Genomic DNA, 26,661 nt, shown 5'->3' on the forward strand with positions numbered 1-26,661 from the left:
TTTTAGAACACCAATGGAATCAGCAATACCAATAACTTATAGGCAACAAGAGCAAACACCAAAAGGGTCGTAACACAGAAAACGATGGCGCTGATAAACACTTGAGACTCGCAGTGTCTCTGACCTGCCGCAGCATAGCCCCAGAGGTCCATCCTGCAGCAATGCCCCCCCTGGGAACAGCTATCCTGGCAACCATCGCTAACATGACGCGAGACTGCAGCCAATCTTCCGTATTCCTACTTCACTTCCTGTCCAAAAGGGCCAAGGCGTTATAATAACACGCACTTTACGCTGTGATTGGGCAGGGGGCGGGCGCAGTACCGGAAGTGTCCTACCATAATGTCTTGAAACTCAGCCGTTGCCTTAGAAACGAACGTGCTTCTTCCTGCAATAACTCTGCCCCCTGTCGGCTACCTGGCAGTACAACAGCACATTAGTCCCCGGTTACTGATTGTAGTGCAGTTAGCATTCTCCCCCTGCTCTCTGTGCATCCTTTCCCAACGCCAATGTGAGACTGAACTACAGTTCCCAGCAGCCACTGCTGCCCCGTAGCAACCGGAAGTGACAGATCAGGTAACTCGGGGTCACAGGCTGGTGCATGGAGAGTAATGGTTTGTAGTGATTGCACTACTATGGAATATATGAGCGGTTTCTTTTGTGTATACATACGGTCACAATATTTAAACTTTGTCTGGGCAGACCATCTGATTATTTTTATGTATTACTGTGAACTATTATGTTTATATACTTTTTAACTGTACATTGTTTACATTTGTGTTTCAGGTCTAACAATTTTATCATAGTCTGAGCAGCATACATGGCACACATACATTTGCTTCCATTTCATATATGCTACATAAAGTAGAAAAACAGAGCTACTAACACTATATTGTTACTTTATATTATATGCTGCGAATTTAATCATTCATATAGTACAGTATCTTATGAAAACAATATAGTAGGCAGAATGCAGTAGATATGTGATATAAAAATAGGGGGGGGGGGGGGATTGCGATGCAAGTGGGTACTAAACCAGTTGGCGTAGCATATCTGACATGAATTCGTACTGCTCATCCCAAGAAAGAGAAGAAACCTTTGTGCATGCTTGTAGACCTATTGGAGGGAATTACATTTTTAGGGGGTGCACACAGCTGCCTTATAAAACTGATTAGTGTTCCTGTTTAAAGAGATACTATGCTAAGCCTACATCTAAAGATATCTAGCTAATCCGTTGTCTGTGCCAATGGGTGCAAATTATTTCTGCTCACACTCTGCGGAGGTTTCGAGCAGAAATCAACCCAAGCGTTTGGGTGTCCAAAGTTTCATTTCAGCAGTGCGTCAAATACTTTGGCCACTTGGTTTTGCCACTCGCCAAAGCTTCCAGACTTTGAATTTGGGTGTGTTAAGCAATGTGCACGCACAGCATTTGCAGCCCTGAAATAACCAATTGTATATTGTTCGTTGGGCACCCATTACTTGTAAGCAAACAAAAACAATTGAATGCATTTTCACTTAGATCAATTCTAGCAAAAGAGCATATTCACACGGATGTGAATTTACACATGCAGACTGAGGAAAGATAGCGAACAAGCCACTTTTGTTATAGATGTGTCATAATATGGAACAAGTCAGCTGATAAGCAGTTCTGTTTCCTTGGATACTATAACATAACATCTGCAAATCTAGCCACATTGCCAATCACTGCTAATGAATCCTCCAGCAAACAATGGTTTCCTGGAACTCTGAGCATGCTTTCTTAATGCACTATGGTAAATTTTTTAGTATTGGGTGTTGTGTTCTCTGCCGTGTGTAGGTTTTTACTGTTCATTTTCATAGGCAGTAATGAAATCATTTTTTTTTTCAATGCACATTACAGAGAATACAATAATTAATTTTAGTTGCTGTGATTTATTATTAATAGTTATTTATATATCGCACATGTATTCCGCAGTTCTTTTCAGAGAATATTTGAACATTCATTTCTCCAGAGGAACTTACAATCTATATTCCCTACCACATGTACACATGCGCACAGTCTAGGGTTAATTTTGTTAGCTGCCAATTAACTTACCAGTATATTTTTTGGATTGTGGGAGGAAACCGGAGTACCCGGAGGAAACCCAGGCAAGCATAGGGAGAATATACATCCTGCAGCTTAGGGCCATAGTGGTAATGAAACCCATGACTTAAGTGCTGTATTGATGTAATAATTTGATATTATGCTTTTTCAACAGAAGAAATGTCTCCATATAATTTGAATTAAAGTTGAAAGGAAACATTACTTGTATTATAAACTCTTTCCACACACAAAGGAATGGATGAAGTTGATAAGGCACATAACAGAAAGAAATCCAGAGCAGAAGGAACGACAAATAATGACTGTACAAAAGACCTTTTGGGCCAAGTAGATGAAAATGGCCAAAAAAGTGGACAAATGCGATGTCATTGTATTGATTGTGGGAAAAGTTTCACTAGGAAATCCTCCCTTATTGTACACCAGCGAATACACACCGGGGAAAAGCTCTTCATCTGCACAGAGTGTGGGAAAAGGTTTGGCCTCAAGTCCTCTATGGTCCGACATATGAGAACCCACACACCAAAGACCCTTAATATCTGTCCCGATTGTGGCAAATGCTTTACCCGTTATTCCAGCCTTTTCCAGCATCAGAAAGTCCATAGGAAAGAAAGACCCTATAAATGTTCTCACTGTGAGAAGACCTTTTCTCGGGCATCACAACTTGTAGTTCATCAAAGGATCCATAAGGGCAATTTGCTTCCTGTGAAGTCAGAGTGCGCGGAAAGCTGCAGTAACGTGGACAAGCTCAGCAGTCAGAAGAGAGCACAGCAGGCCAGTGTGTGTCTGCAGTGTGGAAAAGTGTTTAGAGTGCGTAGCTCTCTTGTGCGACACCAGAGAGTGCACCAAGGTGAGAAGATGAACAATATATTTATTGGCTGATAACTTAATACCAAGCTCGCAGTCTGCCAGCCAACCAGGAGCTACTACAGCCCCTCCTGATTGGCTGCCAAACCGCAAGCTCTGAATAACTTGCGAGCTGCCTAGAGTTTTTAAATAGCCGTGGACCTGCTCTGATACAGCCGGGTGGATTGTCCACCTCTCTCTGCCTGGCTTCTGCAGTTACCGCAAGTGCACCACTCTGCCCGGCCATGAGCAGGATCTGCTTCCTCCCTGCAAAAGAAAGGAAACAGAGTCTGGTCGCCATGGCGACATGGTCCCCAGGGTTTGTCGAACCCTGCTTTAAACCTATCCCTATCTAAAATTCAGAAGCAGAATTCCCAATAAATCTAAACTTATACAAACTCATACATTATTACATTCCACCTTATGTTTGAGATGCTAATCTATAATAGTTGTCAAATGTTTGGTCTAATAAACCTAATGATCTGAGCGTAATTGCTTACTATTCTAATCAGTTGACTCCATTTCCATAACTTGCTACAGTATACTTGTGTTTTCGCCCCATGTCATTGCGTAGATTTGGGTATCGCTAACCTTTCCTTGCAGTGTTTACGTTCTTTCTAAAACTTCTGACATGTGTTTCTTTTTGGTTGTTCAGAAATTTTAACCGGTTTTCTCTCTCGCTCAGCTGATGAAAAAGCAGATTGTAATGTATCCGGATCCTTACATAAGAAAAAAAAGAATGTACGTCAAAGAAGAAATGAGTCCGCTCATGCAGAAAGGCTAAATCACAGTGCGGACAAATGCTTTATATGTATTGACTGTGGGAAAAGCTTCACCCGGAAGTCTTCCCTTATTGTACACAATCGCATACACACTGGTGAGAAACTCTTCATGTGTGCAGAGTGTGGAAAAAGGTTCAGCCTCAAGTCCTCTCTTGTCAGACACACGAGGACTCATTCCCCAAAGCTCCTCAATATCTGCCCTGACTGTGGCAAGTGCTTTAGTCGCTACTCCAGCCTTTTCCAGCACCAGAAAGTCCACAGGAAACAGAAGCGCTATAAGTGTCCGCACTGCCAAAAGTCCTTCTCTCGGGTATCACAGCTTCTACTTCATCAGAAGACCCACAAAGCAGAGAAGGTGTGTCCAAAATCAGAACAAGCAGAAGACACTGACCTCAAATCCAGCAGTACAGGGTCCCATGTATGTCTGCAATGTGGGAAGTGCTTCAGGAGGCAAAGTGCATTTATAAGACACCAGAAGATACACTTAGGTAAGTGTCCGCTTCCCTTAATGGTAACCAAAATATATTCTGCGGAGTTTGCAGTAAAGGAGATGCTATGATGGATTTATTGATGAATTAAACTCTAGCATTAAGATACACCCATAATGACAAAATACAGCATTTAATCACCCCAAATTAAAATGTATTCTGCAGTTCCTCTCTCCTCCCTGGGCTATTTCTCTCTGGTTTGGTCCTTCTAGTATAATCTGGTCTGTATTGAGATACAATATGACAGACACCAAAGCAGACAGCGACACTCCAGGCAGGAAGGAGGAACTGCACCGGTTTTGAAAGGTACAGGGTGCTAGAATGAACAAGAGATACCTGATAACAGTTATTAGGTCAAAAGTTGACCAATATCGGCACATGTTCTCTTCTGCTGATGACATCAAAGGTGTTCGGCAGGGCTGCGTTTACCTGCTCGCTAGGCTGTGAATTTATGCAGCCTAGAAAACAGGTCTGAATCAGGCCCTATGTGTGGCTACTTGAATTTTACAAACTAAAGCATTGCAGATCTAGTTTTAGATGGAGATAAATCACAAGAGGAGGAAAGTGTAACAGAAAAAAGATTTCCTCCTTGGGTTTAGCTATATGTTACTTACCAGTTGTGTGTATTGCCATAAAACACATTTTCCAGGTGCATTAGAGCATATTCTCTCCCCTATTTGGTTGAGGGGTTTTGTGAGCATTCTAGCTTTGAAGAACACATTTTAATGTAAGGATATAGGACACTAAGGGGAAAATTTACAAAGATGGGAGTTCTAATTCTTATTGGATGTTGCTATGGGCAACCAATCAGATCATATTATCTTCTAGAGGGTGTTAAATAAGGAAGTAGATTCTGTTTAGTTCCCCATAGCAACTAATCAGAATCTACTTATTTATTTAGCACCCTCTAACATAGGATTTGATTGGTTGCCCATAGCAACATCCCATGTGAAGTAGAACTTCCATCTTAGGAGGGAACATGAGTTTGAGATCTCTCTGGTCATCACTAGATGAATGCACACCATGAAAATGTGGATGATTTAGAGCAGCTCTTTATTTAAAGGAAAAGCCCAATGTGTTGGGTTGCACTCTGTAGGATACTGGGCTATATCATCAGTTTCTGAAATATTGAAACCACAAAATATTTTTTGGGGTTTCAGTGTTTTTCACAAAGGGCACATCATGATATGGTTATGTACACACTATACAAAAATTGTTAATTACACCAATCAACATCAACAAAAACATTTTTTGAGTCTTCATTTTAAAAATTTTATTTCTGATTTCTCTATAATGAAAAATAACCAAAACCAAAGTTTTTTTTTTTTTTTTTTTTTTTTAAGAACTTTGCTTTTGTCCCTTTTACAATGATCATTAAATATAAAAAAATTTGAAGGACCATATAAGGAGAAGCGTGAATTAGTAAGTAAGGGAGGGGATGGGGGGAAGCAAGGTGTGATGGACTTTGAAGGTCGTTATCAGGGGCAATACAATGAGAGTATAATGGGATATTATATTTGGGGGCTAATACGAGAAAGTCAATACAGTCACTGAAGAAATACCAAAAAATATTAATTTCCAAACTTATATATATATATAAATGGGGTACCCCTTTAATGCGCTAATACCGATATATTGAGGCAGCAACTCAATTCGTCCCCCCTGTTAGTGGAGGAAAGGAAGAGAAATGGAAAAAGCGGAAAGAGAGTGCGCCACTAGTATGAATCTACACCACCACAATCACTGTAATATTACAGAGTCATATTATTAAATGGTAGTTTTAATACAAAATCACATAAAAACAATTGATAAAAGATTTTGTCTTGTAGTTCATCGATTTCATATGACAGAAGTATCTTGTGTTGATTTTCACAAAAGACAGAAAACACCCAACGCGTTTCGTCAACAAGTGACTTCCTCAGGGGTGAACTGTTACCCCTGAGGAAGTCACTTGTTGACGAAACGCGTTGGATGTTTTCTGTCTTTTGTGAAAATCAATACAAGATACTTCTGTCATATGAAATCGATGAACTACAAGACAAAATCTTTTATCAATTGTTTTTATGTGATTTTGTATTAAAACTACCATTTAATAATATGACTCTGTAATATTACAGTGATTGTGGTGGTGTAGATTCATACTAGTGGCGCACTCTCTTTCCGCTTTTTCCATAATATATATATATATATATATATATATATATATATATATATATATATATATATATATATATATATATATATATATATATATATATATATATATATATATATATATATATATATATATATATATATATAGTGCAATATTATTTTGATAAAAAGAATTTATTTTATGCACATAAAAACGGACTATCGGTACACTGCTCGTACCATTAGATTCCTCAGTGTGGGCTATTAATACCACATGATGTACAAGATAATAAAAACCCGGTCACCGTCTGTCCTTGTTGCTGCCTCCTGGCAGGGACCGCTCTGTCACCTTTAGCGCTCACAGCACTTCCCGGCAAAGAATCAGCGCGTACCCCTTAGCCTCCTTGCAGCAGGACTTCAGACACGGTATGTTGGTTTGCGTCAGGTAGGACACAACCAGACGCGTTTCGCCTGTAGCTTCGTCAGTGGTACGAGCAGTGTACCGATAGTCCGTTTTTATGTGCATAAAATAAATTCTTTTTATCAAAATAATATTGCACTATCGAGCGCTTCCTTCCATCCCCCTTTTCTCCAGATACAATTGGTTCTGTTTGGATCCCAGGACCCATCCAGGTTGGAAGCAGCGGTCAGCCAAATCAGTGATCTAGTGCTAATTGGAAATTGAAGGACAACAGTGTCTGACGAACTGCATTTGTATGAGTATCCATTACTGGACTTTTTAAGAAAAAGAACCCAGGCAGTTAAGCTAGCGCACCTCCATACCCCCTCTGCAAATATATATATATATATATATATATATATATATATATATATATATATATATATGTCCGTGAGGATTTGGATTGATTATATATATATATATATATATATATGTATATATAATTTTTTTTTTTTTTTACTGTACTTGTTTTTTATTTTTTTTGTACATAAAAGTTTATTTTTACATACAATAAAGGTATGAAAATAGAGACATTTTTCTTAAAATCCGTAATTTCATTTTGATCGCTACAAAAACAAACTTTTTTTGGGTAAAACTATTTTTTTTCTTTAATAAGTAATGTGGAAAAAAATAAGTCAGGCATGCAGAAGCCATACTCAAATTTGTGTTGACTGGTGTTCTATATACGATAAAGGTATAGTTAACGACATTATAGTACATATCGTCTACAGTGTACACAGTATATCGTTAATGTGTGCTTCTGAGGGTTATGCCCCCCCCCCCCTTTCTCCTGTTGTCAAACTTTTATTTTGTACAGACAACATCATCTGCATGTTCTTGGTTTGTGGACAGGCAACGTCACTGAATTATATCATTAGCGATAATGTTCCGTGTGGAAGTACTATATCTTTGCACAGAAGTTCCCGCAGAAATCGTTAACGATATTGCTCATGGAGCATATTACTGTATATATTGTGTCTTCACCTTCAGGGTATTGGTTGTGATTTCGGCATATATGTTTGGCCTTAAAATATGTAATTGTTGCCCTTATTGTAAAATCCTGTGATCTGTTTTAATTAATCTGTTTTTGTCTTTCAGGCAATGGTTATTCACTTAGAAGCCAGAACCAACTGTTGCGCACAGACATTGATGTCAGAACATATTCTAGCATTTCTGAACCTGTTTGCATAGGTGAAGGATATATAGAACCACAGAAGGAGCTGTCTGATGACTTTGAGAAATCCAACTCTGATGAGGATGAAAACAGTTATATTGCAGTAATGCTTGGGAATAATGCAGTCAAGAAAGTCAACAGTGGAGCAAAGCGCTTTCTGTGTATCGATTGTGGGAAAAGCTTCACACGGAAGTCTTCCCTTATTGTACATAATCGCATACACACTGGGGAGAAACTCTTCATGTGCGCAGAGTGTGGGAAAAGGTTCAGCCTCAAGTCCTCTCTTGTCAGACACACGAGAACTCATTCTCCAAAGCTCCTCAATATCTGCCCTGACTGTGGCAAGTGCTTTAGTCGCTACTCCAGCCTTTTCCAGCACCAGAAAGTCCACAGGAAACAGCGCTATAAGTGTCCGCACTGCCAGAAGTCCTTCTCTCGGGTATCACAGCTTCTACTTCATCAGAAGACCCACAAAGCAGAGGAGTTGCGGCCAAAATCAGAACATACTGAAGCTTGTGATTATCAAGGTGAAATTAACAACTGCTATTATCTAGTCAACATCTAAGATCTAAAGCCCCGTACACACTGGGTGATTCTAGCCAATATCGCCCGGGATATAGTCGCTAAGCGACCATATCCCAGTGTGTATGGGGAAACGGTTGCCGGGAATGTGCTCTCGCGTCCAGCCCTGAATTGATCGCTAGCCGCAGCGGCTTCCCCCTGGCAGTGTCTCGTTTTCATCCGTGACCATCGATGGTCGCTGATGAAAACTGGACATTGGGCTATATGCTTGCTGAGCGATATATCGCCCCGTGCATATGAAGCTTAATAGTGTGGTTTATTAAATAAACACTATTCAAATAAATATGTAGATTTCAGAAAATATATTGTGCACATATATACATATACATACACATATATATATATATATATATATATATATATATATATATATATATATATATATATATATATATATATATATATATATATATATATATATAGTACAGGATGCTCGGGACCAGGAGCATTTTGAATAAATAATTAAGTATTTCAGAATATTTTTACAGATTCATACTCTTCTTTTAAGCACATACGATCGCTCGTTCCACCGCTGTACGACCTGCATACGACCTGGTCCTGATGTATGGCCAGCTGTAGCGCAGGGCGGGCAGGTAAGTGAGTGTTTTAGCAAAAAAGAGTGTTCCAGAATTCTGAATAATTTGGATAATAGGTATTCGGATAAGGGATACTCCACCTGTATTATATTTTACCTGCAGTTAAAATAATGTATTGCATTAAATTCTAAGACATAAAGGTGGCCTGGGTTTTTATACGCAGAACATGTTTAGAATCCTCCCAAAACAGCATTGGCTTAAGAATTCCCTATTAACTGCAGTTCCATGTACAAAACTGATGAGGTGATTTATGGGTGGGTGCATGTGCAATAGCAGCTGTCACTGCGTCTTTATGCTTATGCCTTGGGCAAGATGGGCATTATATTAAGGTGCCCACTGGCTGTGATTCAAATTTGCCAAATACAAAGTGGAACAATTGTAAATGGGATCACTACCAATGTTCCCTCTAATTTTATGAAGGCTGTGTGCGGCAAAAGATTTTGGCTGTGCAACTTTGGAAGGAAATTTTTAATTTTTGTGCGTCACTTCTATATAACTGGAAAATCACGCTCAGCATTTGTGTTAACTTTACTTCAAAATTATATTAAACATTTAAACATTCAAAACACAGCACACAATGTAGTTAATGGGTGAAACACACAATAATTGAGTCCACAACTGCAAAAAGGGACCACTGCTGCTTTGTGCGCTCTGTTGTAATGTCTGTGCGCATGCTCGTCGAGTTGTGTGTGCGCGCGCACGTGCGCACAGCTTAGAGGGAACACTGATCACTACCAAAATGTGTCCCCTGTCAGGAACCATCGGGATGCATGCACAGTGTATCTTGTACAAAGGGTCAGTGTAAAGATTTACAGCACCAGAGGCAAAACTTTAACCTGTGAATGGATCAGTAGTATTCTGCTCATTAAATTGTGTATGTTTTTAAATTTCTACTGACCACCTAGATATGGTTCATTTTGTCATCCTTAAAAACGTTGTCATGTACTTGTTTTCCAGGTAAGCGTGAGACCGGTGTTAGGAATAATCCAGTTAGCAATGCACAAATAAAAAAGCACTGTAAATCTATTGGCTCTGATGATAACGTTAGACTTCTAAGAAGTCAGAACACAGAAAACATTATCCTTAAAACTGTGGCGGAGGATTTTGATTGTAAACAAGTGAGAAAACGTAAATGCACAAGTGATACTAAAGTCATTCCCAAAGGAAGAACTTCCAGCAGCAAGAAACTCTACCACTGTATCCAGTGTGGGAAAGACTTCACCCGCAAGTCGTCCCTTATTGTCCATCAGAGAGTCCACACAGGGGAGAAGCTCTTTATGTGCACCGAGTGTGGGAAGAGATTCGCTTTTAAGTCCTCTCTAGTCAGACACCTGAGGACACATTCTGGTGAAACCCTTAATATCTGCTCTGAATGCGGCATATATTTCAGTCAATATGGCGATCTGATGTTACACTTAGAAAATCATAAGGGTGAGTGATAGATATATCATTTTTTTTCGTGTGTATATATAATGTGGGCTATTGCATGTTCCTAAAACAGGGTATACAGTTACTAGGTCGACATGCATCAATGTCGACACACCTGAAGGAGGACATGAGGTTAGGTCGATGTGGGCTAGGTCGACAGTCAAAAGGTCAACATGGCACAAACAAACTTGAAAAAACCCATGTCGACCTTTTGACTGTCGACCTAACCCCCTGTCCTTCTTCAGGTGTGTCGACATTGATGCATGTCGACCCAATGCATGTCGACCGTAGTGCTTTTAACCCTATGACCCATACCCCTAAAGCATCCAGGATTAGACATCTTTGTCATCTCCTGAAGCCAGTCTCTTCCTCCCCTGTCCAGACACACACTAGTAGGTTATACCACTAATGTTATACTTAAGCTGAATTCATAACAACATTTTCTTAATTTAAGTTTCTGTAAACTTCATATTCTGGAATATCGGTAAGATTCAAAAGCTTAATTTACTTCCAACTCGGTCCTCCTAGTTGGTTAGCTCATATTGGTTCTCGTAGTTGGGTAGCTCATATTGGTTCTCGTAGTTGGGTAGCTCATATTGGTTCTCCTAGTTGGTTAGCTCATATTGGTTCTCGTAGTTGGGTAGCTCATATTGGTTCTCGTAGTTATGCAGTGTTTATAGTGATTTTCACATTGATACTCCTTTTCATTTCATTAGGTCAACTGCAGGTAAACCAAAATGTTGTATCAAAGACTGAACCTGGAGAAGAACCATCTCTGAACACAGAGGTTGTGGCGAAAGTGCCTTTTGAGAAAGAACAGGTGTCTAGTCTGCTGGACAAGGATTGTGGTAATGAATGGCCACTTGCTTCTGTACCTATAAATGACTGTCTGGACACACAGTATATTGACACAGAAGAGAATATACAGAACAATTCTGTGAATATAAAGCAGGAGTCTCCTGAAAACATCTGTACATGTGAGTAATAACTATGCCAAGCACATCACAGAAAGAAACATTTAGCAAAACTATGAGATAAATAGTTGGGGCCTGGTTGGTTGCTAGGGCATGCTGTGATACAGTAAAGGTGCCCATACACAGTACAATTATTTTATACAATTTGGACTAGATCGCATCGCATTGGATAGGTTTTGCAATGAGATGAGATCTGGTACAAAAAGTATGTGCAGCAAATACTCTTTGAGCTGTGTGATGGAAGCACGCATCACATTGCGCCCAGCAATTGTTCCGTGTATGGGCACCTTAACTCTTCCCTTTGGGCACTATTCTTATAAATATCCGCAACAGGTCTTCCTTCTACAGCAAACCATGTTTCCATTTTCTATTTTTCCTGTTTGTCTGTCCACATGTTTTTGTTTTCACTTAATTTAAGCAATGGTGATTTAAAAAAAAAAAAAAAGATCTATAGTCCAATAAACTGACTGCTTACACAGGGTCACCAATTATTTCAGGATATTAATGTGCTAATAAAGTTTAAGTGCATTTTTTTTTTTACAAATGCAAATTTCCAAATACAGGGTCAAAGCCAGTCTTCGGCGCCCCCCCCCCCCCCCCCCCCCCCCTGGACAAGGTACCGGACAGGGAGCCCCGGGACGGTATGGGGGGTATCCCTAGCGCCCGGTACCGGATAGGGAGCCCCAGGATGGTATAGGGGGAGCAGTGATGGTACATTACCTGCACCTGCCGCCGCTGTGTCCGTAACCCCGCCGCTGTGTCCGTATACCTAGCGCCTGGTACCAGACAGGGAGCCCCGGGACGATATAGGGGGAGCAGTGATGGTACATTACCTGCACCCGCCGCTGCCGCTGTGTCCGTATCCCCGCCGCTGTGTCCGTATCCCTAGCGCCCGGTACCGGACAGGGAGCCCCGGGACGGTATAGGGGGAGCAGTGATGGTACATTACCTGCACCCGACGCTGTGTCCGTATCCCAGCAGCCGCCGGATGCTGAACGTTGCTAGGGAGCGTTGCTAGGGAGGTATCATGTGTTCCCACCTCAGGCTGATGTATGAGCAGGGAAATGTGGGCACAGGAGCTGACGCTCTATGGGGAGGGAGATGTATGAAGCAGGGAAGTGTGGGCACAGGAGCTGATGCTCTGAGGGGGAGATGTATGAAGCTGGGAAGCATGGGCACAGGAGCACATCGTGGGATGTTAACCCGCACGCGGAGGGCGGCTCCAGTGCTATGAATATTTAATGAGCGCTCATTAAATATTCACTGCACTGAATTTAGGACCCAGCTCATTGGCCGATTTTGATGCCAAAATACTGGGTCTGAAACGTGTTGGACCCTCCATTTTAACCGTTTTACAAAAACGGCTTTTGTAAAACGGTAAAGTGGTCCTGCACCTTTCAGACCGCACAGATTACCGTTTTAAAACGGTAAAAAAAACGGCAATATGCCGGTTTTTAAGTGCGGTCTGAAAGGAGCATTCTCCAGCCCTTCGAGGAACAAACTGACGTCTGTTACAGCCAAATAGTTCAGATTTTGACTCATCAGCTCAGAGCACTTGCTGCCATTTTTCTGCACCCCAGTTCTTATGTTTTCATGCATACAGTAGCTGCTTCGCTTAACCATGTTTACACATTGAAGGTATGACTTTTTGGCTGCAATTCTTTCATGAAGACCACTTCTGGCCATAGTTCCCTAAGCAGTAGATGGGTGTACCTGGATCCTACTAGTTTCTGCCAATTCTGAGCTGATAGTACATCTTCAGATTTCAATGGGCGGTATTCAATTGTTTTTCACCAGCATTTCAACTCGCTGTCCCCGGGGTTGGCGAGCCGAAATCTGCAAATGCGTGGCTTAACCTGACCACAATGCACGCAATATGAGCAAAAACATAGATATATTTAATATCGCACCACGATTTCCTGTCAATTTAGACAGGAGATCGGGAGCAATTTAACAATTGAATACCACTCAGTGTCTTATCTTATTCTCTTGACTTCATCTGTTTCCTTGGCTGACCACTGCATCTAAGCTCCTTGCTCCCTGTTTCTTTGTTTGAACAGCACATGTGGAAACCATTGTCTGCTTTTAAATCTTTACCTTGGAGATACCTTGCTGATGCAGTATAGCTACCCTGTAGTCTTGTTGCTGTGCTCAGCATTATTTGTGACCTGAAACTATCATCCACAACCTTACCTTTGTAGCAGAGTTTGGTTGTTCCTCACCAAGCTTTAATCCTTTTACACAGCTGTTTCAGTTAATGACTGTGTTTCAACCTACATATGAAAATAATGATCATTATCACCTGTTTGGTATGATTGGTTAATTATACACCTGACTATAATCCTATAAAATCCCAGACTTTGTTTAAGTGTACTCAGAAGAATCGATGATGTTCTGAAGGCAAAGGGTGGTCAAGTGTTAAATATTGATTTGATTTAGATTTCTCTTCTGCTTATTCATTTATATAAATAAACTATTAACACTTCTATTTTTAAAAGCAGCATTTTTCCACACCTTCCTAAAACGACTTCACGGTACTGTACATGTTACTTTTGATTCCTCAAAAAGAACTTTCTAATTTGATCTTTGATCTGCTACCTCCTCCAATCTGTCTTCACAGCTCCCTCTCTCCATATGCAGCAAGTTTGAAACAGATCATTTTGGTTTCACTTTCTATTAAGGAGCAATTTTGTCCACCGAATGGCCTCTAGTGGTCACTGGTGGTACTTCACCTCTGAGGAAAGGAGGCCCACTCAAAGCAAATGCTTCGAAAGCTAGACTGCTACCTTGTGTTCAGCTAATGATCTTAAAAATTAGTGTCATTTAATCAACAATAAATACCATAAATTCAAAATAAAAATAAAACCAATTGGTCAATTAATTAATATTGCACAATTTGTCCATACAACTGATATAACTCCCTGGATATCTATTAACCTAGTCCATGGTTGAACTAAAAAGTCAGAGGGGAAATTTATGAATTATTCCTTTGTGCTCTTGATAAATAGAAAGTATGTCCATATAGATATAAACTGTTTCCGTGCCAGATGATTTAATACTGATGATTTCACTATGGTAAATGTGACGGAATCTGGATAAGCAGCTGGGCCAAGATGACAGGTAATGCGTTAAGATGAAATACCCGTCAGTTAATCAAACCGGCGTGGTGCAGCTGGAGTTAACTGGTTTGAGTAACAGATGGGTATTTCATCTTACCTCATTCTAAATCATCTGGCACAGAAACAGTTTATATCTAAATGGACATACTTTCTATTTATCATTACCACTTTATAAACCAATTTATCATAGCTACCTCTTCTTCATAATTGGCTCCCTGTAGGTTCTTTGGACGTACCATCTACCAACTAAGCGGGTAAGAGCACAAAGGAATAATTCATAAATTTCCCCTCTGACCTTTTAGTTCAACCATGGACTAGGTTAAAAGATATCCAGGGAGTTATATCAATTGTATGGACAAATTGTGCAATATTGATTAATTGACCAATTGGTTTTCTTTTTAATTTATTGTTGATTAAATGATACAAATTTGAAATAAAATTTAATATGAGCACAATACAGTGCGCGCTCTCAATTATTCTTATATTTTCTACTAAGAATTTAGGTATTCTTTTTGGGAACAGCCCTTTTATTATAAGCTGATAATTTTGCCATAATGATCTTAAAAGAATGTTTACTTTGTAAAAATATGATTGGATAACTCTTTTCAACTTTTCGCCTCAATTCTGCCTTTATTTTAATCATCATTCTGTATTCATTGTAGTGTCACTTTTTTTTTTTCCTGTAAATCACTCATTCAAGCAGCAAAATGTCAATCAATATTTTCATATGCTACACTCCCATAATTCAAATTTAGATCCTTCCTTCCTTTTTAAATAAAATCAAAACAAAAAATGTTGTTATGCTATCCATCGCACCGTGCATTTTAAAATAGATTGCATTGCATCTAGTTTAAAAGGCATGCGATGTGCTAAAGCACAGTGCGTTTTGAATTGGATGCATTGCAATCTAGTTCAAAAACTCTGGGCAGCGTATACTTTATTTGATGTTTAGGTGCACCCCTACAGTACATTTGACAAAGAATGGGCGGCATATGTTTTACCAGAAATACATACAATTATTTGGATGTACTATACAGTAGTAAAACTTTGTGTAATGCATAAACCACTACACTAGTTTCAACCCAGTGCTCATTTCCTAAGATGTGAACTGTTGTCAATGTCTTATGTTGCAGCTGGTGAACACCTTGAACGCCCTAAGAATGGAGAAATGATCACATACCCTTATTCACTTGACTGGGGAGCCGAATTTGATTTTACGAAATCTTTAATTGAAGAAACTACCGGGAAAATGGAGAGAACAGGTGAAAGTGAAAGTCATTTAGAGCAAACTGTGTTAAATGCGATGAATAATGGCACCATAGGAATAAGCTTTTGGGAAGCGTCTGATAAAATGAAGAGAACTCCGAGTGAAGAAAAGCGCTTTCTATGTACTGAGTGTGGGAAGCGCTTTACCCGGAAGTCCTCCCTCATTGTGCACCAGAGAATACACACCGGGGAGAAGCTCTTCATGTGCACAGAGTGTGGGAAGAGGTTTGGCCTCAAGTCCTCTCTGGTCAGACACACCAGAACTCATTCTGTAGAATGCTTCACGTGCACTGAATGTGGGAAAAGCTTCCGGGACCATTCCAAGCTCTTACAACATCAGACAAGTCACACTGCAGATTGGCCCTACTCAGATCCCCAGCTAACAGTCCATTAGATCCCACTTTAAATATATACACTAGAATTTTCTAGACCAAAACATTTTGGGACAATAATACAATTAAAGTTTGGGATGCTCTCAATGAATTGTTGCCGTCTTTGGCTGTGTGTTTTCTGTTACTGACTGCTTGTTTGTCTTATATAACAAGTTGTGCACATATACTGTAGTGCCTCTTTTGCCTTCTTCGAATGTTCTTGTTTGATTCCTTACTCCATTTTTATACTGTGAACAATTTTATAAAAAAAATGAACTGTTGTAATACAACATCCAGATTGGAAATGTTGTGACAAGTTAGTATCTTGACATTATTGCCTGCCCTTATTTCCGCTCAGTGTGCACTGTGATATGTCTGAGCAGTGCGGTTAGTGCCTGTCGCATTGCTTGCTGGTTGGATGGTGGTGTGTGTGTGTGTGTGTGTGTGTGTGTGTGTGCGCGCGCGTACACACAGAGTGCCGTGTGAAAGATGAACAACCCTATTACAGCAAAATTAAACTGCAAACATCTATTACATTAAAAGTATTAAATGTGTTTTTATAATGGGTTAAATCAGGGGTCGCCAACCCGTCACTCGCGAGCTACTGGTAGTTTGCCACTGCAATCCGGGTAGCTTGACCCCTGAGGATTGCTTCTCCGCCAACCCTGCAACTCCGCTCGTACCGCTCCTGCATCTGCCCGACTGTACAGCTCATTCCCACGCAAGCCTGTACCGCTCGGAGGAGGCAGACACTAGGGGGCATTTTGACCTCTAGCCTCTGATGGTGCACAGCGTTACCCGGAAGTGCTGGGACTCTGGAGCGCTTAGTGCTGTCAGTGACACCACCAGAAGATGCAGCTTTCAGCAAAGCTGTATCTTATACCCTGAGCACAAGCAGGTAATTTAAAATGAATCAGAAGCTTTACTGTGGGGAATTATATGTTGGGGCATTGTTAAGTGTGTGGCATATTGTTGGGGCATTGTGGTGTGTGGCATATTGTGTCTGGGGCATTGCAGTGTGGGGCATATTGTGTCAGGGTATTGCGTGTGGGGTATATTGTGATGTGGTATATTGTGATGTGGCATATTGTGTCAAGGCATTGCTGTGTGACATGTGCAAGGGCCATTTTTCGGTTATTCAGGAAGTTAAATCTGTCTCGGTTTGCTCACGATTAAGGTTGGAGACCACAGGGTTAAATCATCACAACATTATTAAATGTCTCCAATCCATTGCTGATGTATAGCCTGCTTTTAAGCTGGCCCATACATCAGGGATGTATTGTGGCAATTTGACAATTTTGTGATGATTGCCCTAAACCAGGCATGTCCAAATTATGGCCCTCCAGCTGTTTTGAAACTACACATCCCAGCATGCCTTGCCATCGTTTTAGCATTCTCTAATAGCAAAACTGGTGCAAAACATGATGGGACGTGTAGTCTCACAACAGCTGGAGGGCCATAGTTTGGACATGCCTGCCCTAAACCATTGCTGATTTGTATGGGCTTCCCCAATTGCAGATTGCAATCAAAAAGTGATCACAATTGCCATTGCAGATTGAAAAACATTGGATTGGATTGCAAGTACAGGCTATTCAATTAAATAGCCTTTTTCCCTAGTGAAAAAATCCTATTGAGGCGTGATTGCTGTGCACAACGGTGATCTAAAAAAAATAAAAAATTCATGGGTTTTACCTCATAGCTCCGTGAGCTACAAGGTTCAGTCCGAATGTGGGGACTCACATGCAAGGTAATCCTTGGTAACTGAATATGTCTGTCATGGCAATTAGTCGCTGGGTAAACCTTGCAAATAATTAAATATCCCCATAGTGTAGCAGTGACCCCCCACCTTATAAACTTGGGGTCCTACTCCACTGTTTATGTTTCATCACATATAATACTTTGAGCTACTCCCTTCCCCACTACAATGCCTTTTGGAGGCTCAGAAGAAAGAATGAGTTGAGTAATTCAAATAAGGTGTTGGGAGGGCAAGAAAGAAGGAGGGATTGAGAGAAACAGGTGAGAGAGGTAGAGGGCGAGATTTAGTGAAGTGCGATTATTATTATTATTTTTTTTCAAATGTGCGATTTTGAGCAAAATCTCACTATCGCATTTTTTAGAAATCGCATTTTTGCAGTGAGTTCGCAAATTTTATGAGATGCAAATTTGCGGCAATAAAGTGCGATATTTAGGCATCAAAATGCGAATTTGAGTAAATGTGCGGTTTTGTGTTTAGAGGGAAAAAAATGGCGTAGGGTTCCCCCTCCTGAGCATAACCAGCCCCGGGCTCATTGCCTCATAGCCAGTGGACGCCGGCCTGATGGTGTTAAATCTCACATACGTAACATTGCTTTATGCAGGAGAACTACAAGTGCCAACAGTCCTCCCCCGCATGCTGGGTCTTGGAGAACCACAAGTCCCAGCATGCAGGGCATTAATGGGCCCGTTGGGACTTGCACAGCTATCACCTTCTGTAACGCTGTCCCAGCGCTGCAGAGGCTGAGAGCTTGATTGGCCGATGCGTCTCCATGGAGACGCATAAGCCGAAGACGCTCTCAGCCTCTGCAGCGCTGGGACAGCGCTACAAAAGGTGATAGCTGCGCCGGAGAAAGCCGACTCACCCCACTGTCAGTGCAGGGTGAGCTGGCTGTGGAGCAGGGAGACCAGTGCTGGATCCTGGAATGGTAAGTATGTTGGTGTAAAAGTGAGGTGTGTGTTTCTGTGTGAAATAAACTTGTACTTTTCTGTGTGTGTGTTTTTTCATTTAACATTCTTTTTACAGGTGGTCTACAAGTCCCAGCGGGCCCATTAATGCCCCGCATGCTGGCACTTGTAGTTCTCCTGCATAAAGCAATGCTACGTATGTGAGATTTAACACTATCAGGCTGGCGTCCACTGACCACGGACGCCGGTGACAGCCCCTGGCTTCAGCCCTGGACGGGTGAAGCTTGGGGGCTACCCAGAGGTAGCCATCTGGAACTCAAATCGTTTTTTCAAAGTAAGAAGCTTGCAAGACCAGCTCTGTACACAAAGGTCATCTTAAATCCTGCTAAGCAGTTTCCACTGGTCTAGACCACATTATCTTGTCTGGGGACTGTTGTTTTAGACATTCTGTTAGATGAGCCACTCGAGTGGCAACATCTCGAATGAACCTGAGATAATATCCCACCAGACCGCGAAATGTCTTAAGTTGTGACTTACATTTGGGTTTAGACCAAGTGAGGCCTGCTGTTGGTTAACCTGTCCTATGCCCACAATGTACCCCAAATACTTGGCTTCCATCATACCAAGTCTCACCTAGCAAGGAAACCATGCCCTCATCCGAGGGCCACCAGCACTATCAACGCCAACCCTGGCACATTTCTCAGGGTTGGCGGTAAACCCTTGTGCCCCTAGATACTTTAATACGGCCTCTACCTTTGGTAGGTGTGATTCCCAGTTAGAGCTAAATATGCAGCTGCATATTCCCTGTGGGGCGCAGCAACTTATTCATAGCTCTCTGGAAGGTTGCTGGGGCACCATGTAAACCAGTTGTCAGCACTTTGTACTAAAATAAGCCCTCTGGGGTAGAGAAGGCTGTTTTGGCCTTCGCAGCTTCTGTCAAAGGAATCTGCCAATATCTTTTTGTCAAATCATGAGTGGTAAGATACTGACTCTTGGCCAAATTTTCTACCGCCACATCAACCCAAGGAATAGGGTATGAATTAACGCATGAAACTTGATTCAATTCATGGAAGTAATTTCAGAATCTTAAAGCATCCCTAGGCTTAGGTACTAAGACAATGGGATTATTCCACTCACTGGTTAACTCCTCTATAGCCACTAGGTGTAGCATAAATGGATGGGAGGTGTACACTGCGCTACTAATTAAATATATATGGTACAGTTAAGTTAATATAATAAGTGGGTGCCAATGGTATTCAAATAATTACAATTTATCAATAGACAATAGACAAGATTTTTAAAAAGCAATAAAAATTAGGTAATCAAAGATAACCACAATGAATGGCAAACGGTGAATTGGAAGCTTCTTGGAGGGAATGGAGAAATAAGTGGGTCAGTCCATACGGTACCGTATTTTATGGAGAAAGGGGTGAGATCCGTTCCTGAGGATGCCTTCCGAGATGTCCTTTATGTATTCCCGTTTAGTGGGGGGTCCTGTTCCTGATAGTGGTGGCGTTTATATTTGTGGGGTAACGTACCCCGGCCAGATGGTAGGAAGTCCGTTGACTGGACTGGGACCAATCCTCCAAAACTTAGGGAAAGGTAATAAGGTAGTTCCAGGTAGGCTGGTTCGGTCTCAAAGGTGTATCTCCAAAATATTTGTAGTAGGTGGTATGGGGCTGTGGGTTCCCTCTCCTCCACCAACGCGTTTCGCCTATAAAGAAGGCTTTTTCAAGGTGTGTATGGGCATTGTGGCTGCAGGGTTTAAATACCTGTATTGCTATGTAAATGATCTACCTAATTGGCACCTGTTTGAAACATGATAAGCAATAAAAAACTTTAAAATATGCAATAAAAAGATGGATCGCATGAGCAGAAAGAAAATACGGTACTTGTTTCCTAGAACGGCCACACCGATGTTGATCGGGTCGGTCGCATCGCATCGATCGCATGCGATGCGACCGACGCGATGTTCCCGATTTTTACATTGATTGAAATGTGAATAGGGTCCATGGGACCCTATTTTACATTGGATTCAATGTAAAAGTCTCCCCAGACCCCAATTTTAACCCCCTCAACGGCACCCCACGATTGACGCCAACCCGAAGCGTGGCAAGCGGCGGCGGTACGCGTCCTCCGACCTTTTCATACCCCTACTATCCACGTCGGCGTGGAGTTGAGAATATAAAGTGTGGCGAGCGCACACGTATAACTTCACAGGTATACGCGTCCCCTCGTTGGGCTTGCTGCGCTCGCCACGCTTCGGGCTCAGTGGCTCGCTGCGCTCGCCACACTTTATATTCTCAACTCCACGCCGACGTGGATAGTAGGGGTATGAAAAGGTCGGAGGACACGTACCGCCGCCCCTCGCGGGCTCGCCACGCTTCGGGTTGGCGTCAATCTTGGGGTGACGTTCACAATGGGGGCGGGCATATACAATGAGAAATGGGCCATATTGGCCCATTTCCCATTTTTTTCCCGATTACAATGTTAAAAATATTTTAACATTGAACCCTATGGCAAAATCGGGTGCATCGCGTCGGTCGCGTCGCGTGCCATGTTAATGCACCCGACCGTCGCGATGGACCCGATTTTGCCTTTGCCGGCAAAATGGACCTGATTTAAAAGGAAATTGGGTCCATCGGGGGTAATCGTGTACCTTAAGTTAAGGTACACGATTACCCCCGATGGTGGCCGTTCTAGGAAACAAGTAACGAAAATACATTTATATGTAATAATGGGCATCAAAAACGAGTATTAAAAAGTATATAAATACAGTCAAAACATAATCAAACAATTGCATGAGCACCGGATATCCTGTTCTGGGGCTATGGAACGCATTACACTTCCTGGATTTACATGTGTTTAATTAGCTCTGGACCGCACACCGTTTCCGGGTGCGTCCAGAGTCTGTGTGCGCCCCATGGTCTCGCCCCTGGCGTGGTTTCCAGCCACTAGCATGTCCAGCAGCGGGACTGATTTACGTGGTGGAACGCACCGCGTTTCCGGCTGCGGGACTGATTTACGAGTTGGAACGCACAGTGTTTCCGGGTATGCGTTCCACCGGGGCTGCTATTAGTCTGTGTCGCTTGGACAGATAACCAGTGGGACATTAGAAAAAAAAGGATATAAAAATATATATACACTTGGCTGTCTTTAGACAAGGAGCATAATCTAAACAAAGGTATATACATTATAATACAACACATGGACTGAGAGATATAAATGATGATGTCAGGGAGGCCCTGGCGGCCATCTTTGTTTTTGGAAAGAGGTTTCTCCATATGCAAAATATTTGACAGACACAGAAAATAATAAATACATAAATGAATGGTAAATACTGCATTAAAAAAATTAATAATATAATAATAATAGTAATCATTATTAAATGTTTCAAGAACAATAAATGCACAAAAAAAGGTGGTGTTCATAAATAAAATTAGCAAGTGGTACCAGGTGGTATGGATAATTTTGCAATGAATACAATGTACAGATTAGTGAAATTAATTAATTGGTTTAACACTATACAAAAGAAGGGCGTATTTTCACAGGCCCTCTTATGAAATAGAGGGGGGGGGGGGGGTTGGTTGGAACCTATAGGTGCACTTGATGCACAGGCTCAGTCTATGATGGCGTTTAGTTCGACTGCCTCATTCAACCCTTCAGGGTAGATGGTCCTGAGTCTGTACATCCAGTACACCTCCTGCTTGCACAGTCTAGCGAAGCGATCCTCTCCTCTAGAGGTTACAGGAATATGTTTGAGGCCAAAAAGGGTCAGACCCTCAGGTTTGCCTTCATGCACCTCAAGGAAATGTCGGGGGACACTGTGGTTTATCAATTTTTTGGCAATGTTGCGGCGATGCTCAAAGAAGCGTGTTTTGATTTTTCTTGTCCGCCCAACATATTTTAGGTTGCACGGGCACACCAACAGATAGATTATGCATTCCATATTGCAATTCATAAATTCATTAAAAGGTATCCTTTTCCCTTCTCTGTCCATAATGCTGTTTATAGATCGGGTTTGGATGTGGCTGCAAGTAATACATCTGCTCATACCGCAACAGAAAAAAACCTTTGGTTTAGGGCCTAGCCATATGGGAGTTAGGGGTTCTTTAGTGCTCTCAATTTCTCTGAGCATACTGGGAGCTAATTGGCTTTTTAGGGTCCTATTCTTTTTAAAGACAAAAGAGGGTTTGGGAGGGATGGTATCTTTCAGTAGATAGTCCGATTTCAAGATGTTATAATTCTTAGTAATTATCTTCTTAATAGAAGAGGAGTGGCTGTTGTATTTAGAGATATATGTGGATTGTGTATCCCATTTTGCTTTTTGTGTAGTTTTCTTGGATACAGGGAGTAACAATTGATCTCTATTAAGAGTAATAACTTCTTCGTAGGCTCTGGTAAGTATATGTTACTATACTTAGTACACAGCAGCTCTTGATAAAGCGGCTCATTCCCTGCGCCCCCCACTCTGTGATAACTTGTTATCTCCCACCATCCCCACTAGGTGTAGCATCTCTTCCACCTCTTACTTTACCGCTGCCCGCTTTGCCTCGGGATACGGTCTTTGTTTAATGACCACCCTGCGTGGAGTCACAGCATCATGCTGGATGATCTGTGTCTTTCCCAGAATGGCAGAAACACATCTTGGTACTGTGCCACCCAATTCACCGCTTCCTGTTTCAGACCAGGGCTAAAGGTGCCCATACACTGAGCCGATTTGATAAGATTTTGTCCGATTCTACCGATTTGGGCTGTAATATCATGCCAAATCAACTCAGTTTGATGTCCCCTCGGGTCTGATGCGTGGTCCTGTGTGCATCGGACCCAAGCCATTGATCGGACCTGCTGCCGTGCAGCGGGGTATTAGCAGCTGGTGGGGGTGACGCGTAGTGGAGTCCATCCAAGCAGCAGCTGGAGCTTGTAGCGGCATTCTGCCAGGTGGCAGGATGCAGCTGCTGAATATTTTGAAATGACTGGCCGGACATTGATTGGCTAAGAGTCTTATTAATACAATGGCCCTTATTCTGATTGACGCGTACTTTACCGCATACTTTCGGATCGCGTCTTTACGGCGTCTGCGCATGCGTGGCGAACGCCACGCGCATGTGCCACGCATTGACTCCGTACCTGTTCGGCCAAATCCCGTACAAAACTGTTCACCGCAATCAGTCGGGAAATATGGGCGTATTATGGGCGTCATGCGGAATGACACATGGGCGTAGTTTCAAAGTGGGCAAAACGGGGCGGAAACATGGGCGGACACGGGGGAGTACACTTATGTTGGGGGGCGTACATTCGGATAGCACTCCGAATGCACGCGAACAAAAAGGGAAGAAATGTGCGGTGTCCAAAAGGCCACTATTGCTTTGCGGACACCACTCGTTCCTGCGGGAGGCGAACGGACCGCCTAATGACTACAAGCATTAACACCTGAACCCAATAGAATCGACTCCTTTACTCATTACTCACTAATAGGACGCTTGTCAGTGCTTTAATTGAAACCATTGCTGCTTCAAGGAAACCTTAATAATCACCCACATATGCTGTACTTCTGACACACTTTAAACCTGCTAACAATGGACATGACTGAATATTAATACTAGCAATACACATGTGTATGCAGTTTTTTATGAGGATAGGTAATTGAATAAGTGGGTCATGTGATGTATTGCAGAAGATACATAATAGTGGGTTGTTTGGCATAAATACTCCGCTTACGGGCGGTAGCACCGCTTGGCTCCCGTTCGGATGCGGTATTCCCGAGCATACTCTGTAATACTCTGTAATACCGTGCAGAATCTGAGTGTTTCTCCCGCACACGCATGGTTTGTATGTCGTCCGTAAACACGCCCTGTTCTTAAAGAGTGAGTCCGTCCGAATGCGGAGGACACGTGGGCGTTTCTACGGACGATGGCCGCACGCGGCAGAACACCGTGGCGTGCGGACCGCTCCGTAAGAATGCGGGAATATCCGCACCGATCAGAATAAGGGCCAATATGTGGACCTCCCAGGCTTCCAGATTTACTAACTTATACTAATATGAATGTTGGTGCAAACATTTGACAGTCTTCATACATATACATCGCACTTCCTACTGCTTTTTTTATTTGCCATCATTAGTATTGCCACTTATCCTGTACAAAATAACTGTTCAAAGCATCTGCTTTTGTACTTTTTTTACCCTAAATCATTCCCTTTTAATATTTTTCCCTATTTACTAAGCCTTGGAGAGAGATAAAGTACCTGTTAGGCGCACTTCCCGGAGCTAGGATGTTGCGCCTTCTTCTCCCCACCCTTTGCCTAGCAACAGGCGGACACCAGGCGTAGCGCCTCCTTCCCACCACCCGGCACCTAGTAACATTTGAACAACAGGTGTAATGCTTTCTTGCTCCCCGTCTGGGTGCCGCCGGTTGCCTGGCAACGGGGATGCTAGAATCAGGCGGCGCTCCCCGTTGGCCAGAGAGAAAACAGTATGCGCAGCTGCACTCTATTTAGAATTAGTCACTCATTGGCTACAGCCCCTTTTTAGTCTCTGGCTGGGCACTCCCCAAACTGCTAGTGATAGTTCCCGCTTTGTTCTGAACGTGTCAGTTGTGGAGTGTCTGTATATCGGAGACCTTGCCATTGTTCCTGATTTGACTCAGTCTGCCGTTGCCCGGATCTCGGTGTAGAGATTTCATTCAGGCTGGTCAAACATGCTTATTGCTTATAACATCTTATGCATTGTTGCATTTATTCCCAAATACATTCTTTGGTATTATTGCATATACAGTACCATCCTGTGCCTGGTTGCATTGCCGTACCTTAGCTCACTGTGTACAATTTCTTCTGCACAGCCTCCAATATCCACTTTGTCTATAGCAAGACCTGGGGGGATCTGAGTATGGGCGGCGGCCCTAATCTGCCCTGGAAAGGCGGCTGCTATAGGCAAAGTCTTTGGCTGTAGGAGGCTAAAGGACTGCTGGGCATTTTGTCAGTTAGGAGCTGATTAGCTGGTTCTTTATCTCCACTTTGACTCTCTGCAAGGTTTAAGGGGCCTTCACATGGGGAGCTGAGCACACAGGGCTACACAGTGATGTACCGTTGAATGATCTGCCACAGCCAGTGTTCTTGTAGAGAACACTGGCCCTGACACTGGGGATTATAGATTTATCCAGCGTGATGGATATTAATTGCAGAGGCAATGGCCCCTACTCATGGAGCAATGTAGGGGCATTTTCTAATTTGTGAGATCGCTTAGAAAAGACCAGCGAATCGCTATGTGTGTAGGTCCCATTATTAAATAAACCCCACTGTACTAAGGCATGGAGAGAGATAACGCTATCTTGACGTACCAATTTATCAGCTCCTGTCATTTTTCAAACAGCAGCCTGTAGTAGCTGATTGGCTGGTAGTCTTCCTCTCCCCCAAAAATTAGTGGGATATACACATGAATAGCATACATCTTATTCGAAGGGTATTTTGCAGGGACTACCTAGTACATATAAACATTTTAAAATGTATGTAATATATATATGCTAGCAGTGTGTCCAGGTTCGGTAGCAACACGCTAAGGTCCTGGGAGCAATAGAATTTACTCTTCTTTTAAGACAACCACAGGCTCTCATTGGCTAGTTTAACAGAGTGATGTCAGGTTTAAGAGAGCAAAGCCTAAGGCCGAGTCTCGGGTTGTGCACGGTGCCAGCACGTATATTACATACATCT

The 26,661-nt window shown here is 42.2% G+C and overlaps 2 protein-coding genes across 6 annotated transcripts in view; one reads left to right on the plus strand and one right to left on the minus strand.

The window, feature by feature from the left end:
* HMGCL (3-hydroxy-3-methylglutaryl-CoA lyase) overlaps positions 1 to 486 on the minus strand; it is a 17,972-nt gene extending 17,486 nt beyond the window's left edge. Inside the window, exon 1 of one of the 2 annotated variants that reach the window (XM_083183176.1) lies at positions 336 to 486. In XM_083183176.1, coding sequence (XP_083039302.1) covers positions 336 to 338 — 3 coding nt within the window. In that variant the 5' untranslated portion in view covers positions 339 to 486. Of the gene's footprint in view, positions 1 to 124; positions 281 to 335 lie in introns of those variants that run through there. The other variant, XM_083183175.1, reaches the window with a different exon arrangement.
* LOC146074734 (uncharacterized) lies at positions 303 to 16,640 on the plus strand. 4 transcript variants are annotated; one of them, XM_083183172.1, is made up of 7 exons: positions 303 to 611; positions 2,235 to 2,924; positions 3,606 to 4,190; positions 7,882 to 8,484; positions 10,093 to 10,566; positions 11,280 to 11,540; positions 15,790 to 16,640. In XM_083183172.1, the coding sequence occupies exons 2-7, from the start codon at positions 2,315 to 2,317 to the stop codon at positions 16,314 to 16,316; spliced, it is 3,060 nt and encodes a 1,019-aa protein (XP_083039298.1). In that variant the 5' UTR covers positions 303 to 611; positions 2,235 to 2,314; the 3' UTR covers positions 16,317 to 16,640. The 4 variants fall into 4 exon arrangements, with proteins under 4 accessions (XP_083039298.1, XP_083039297.1, XP_083039299.1 ...); XM_083183171.1 differs by having other exon boundaries at positions 303 to 573; XM_083183173.1 differs by having other exon boundaries at positions 303 to 573; positions 2,238 to 2,924.
* The last annotated feature ends 10,021 nt before the right edge of the window (positions 16,641 to 26,661 follow it).

Source organism: Crinia signifera, chromosome 4 (assembly GCF_055691185.1).
Source record: "Crinia signifera chromosome 4, ASM5569118v1, whole genome shotgun sequence".
In the NCBI taxonomy this organism is placed as follows: Eukaryota; Metazoa; Chordata; class Amphibia; order Anura; family Myobatrachidae; genus Crinia; species Crinia signifera.

Bases quoted from the DNA above. Each gene is read 5' to 3' on its own strand.
- LOC146074734 (XM_083183172.1), top strand. From the start codon at position 2,315: ATGGATGAAGTTGATAAGGCACATAACAGAAAGAAATCCAGAGCAGAA. The intron at 10,567-11,279 runs GTGAGTGATAGA...TCATTTCATTAG, and splicing joins ACACTTAGAAAATCATAAGG to GTCAACTGCAGGTAAACCAA. The intron at 11,541-15,789 runs GTGAGTAATAAC...CTTATGTTGCAG, and splicing joins TCCTGAAAACATCTGTACAT to CTGGTGAACACCTTGAACGC.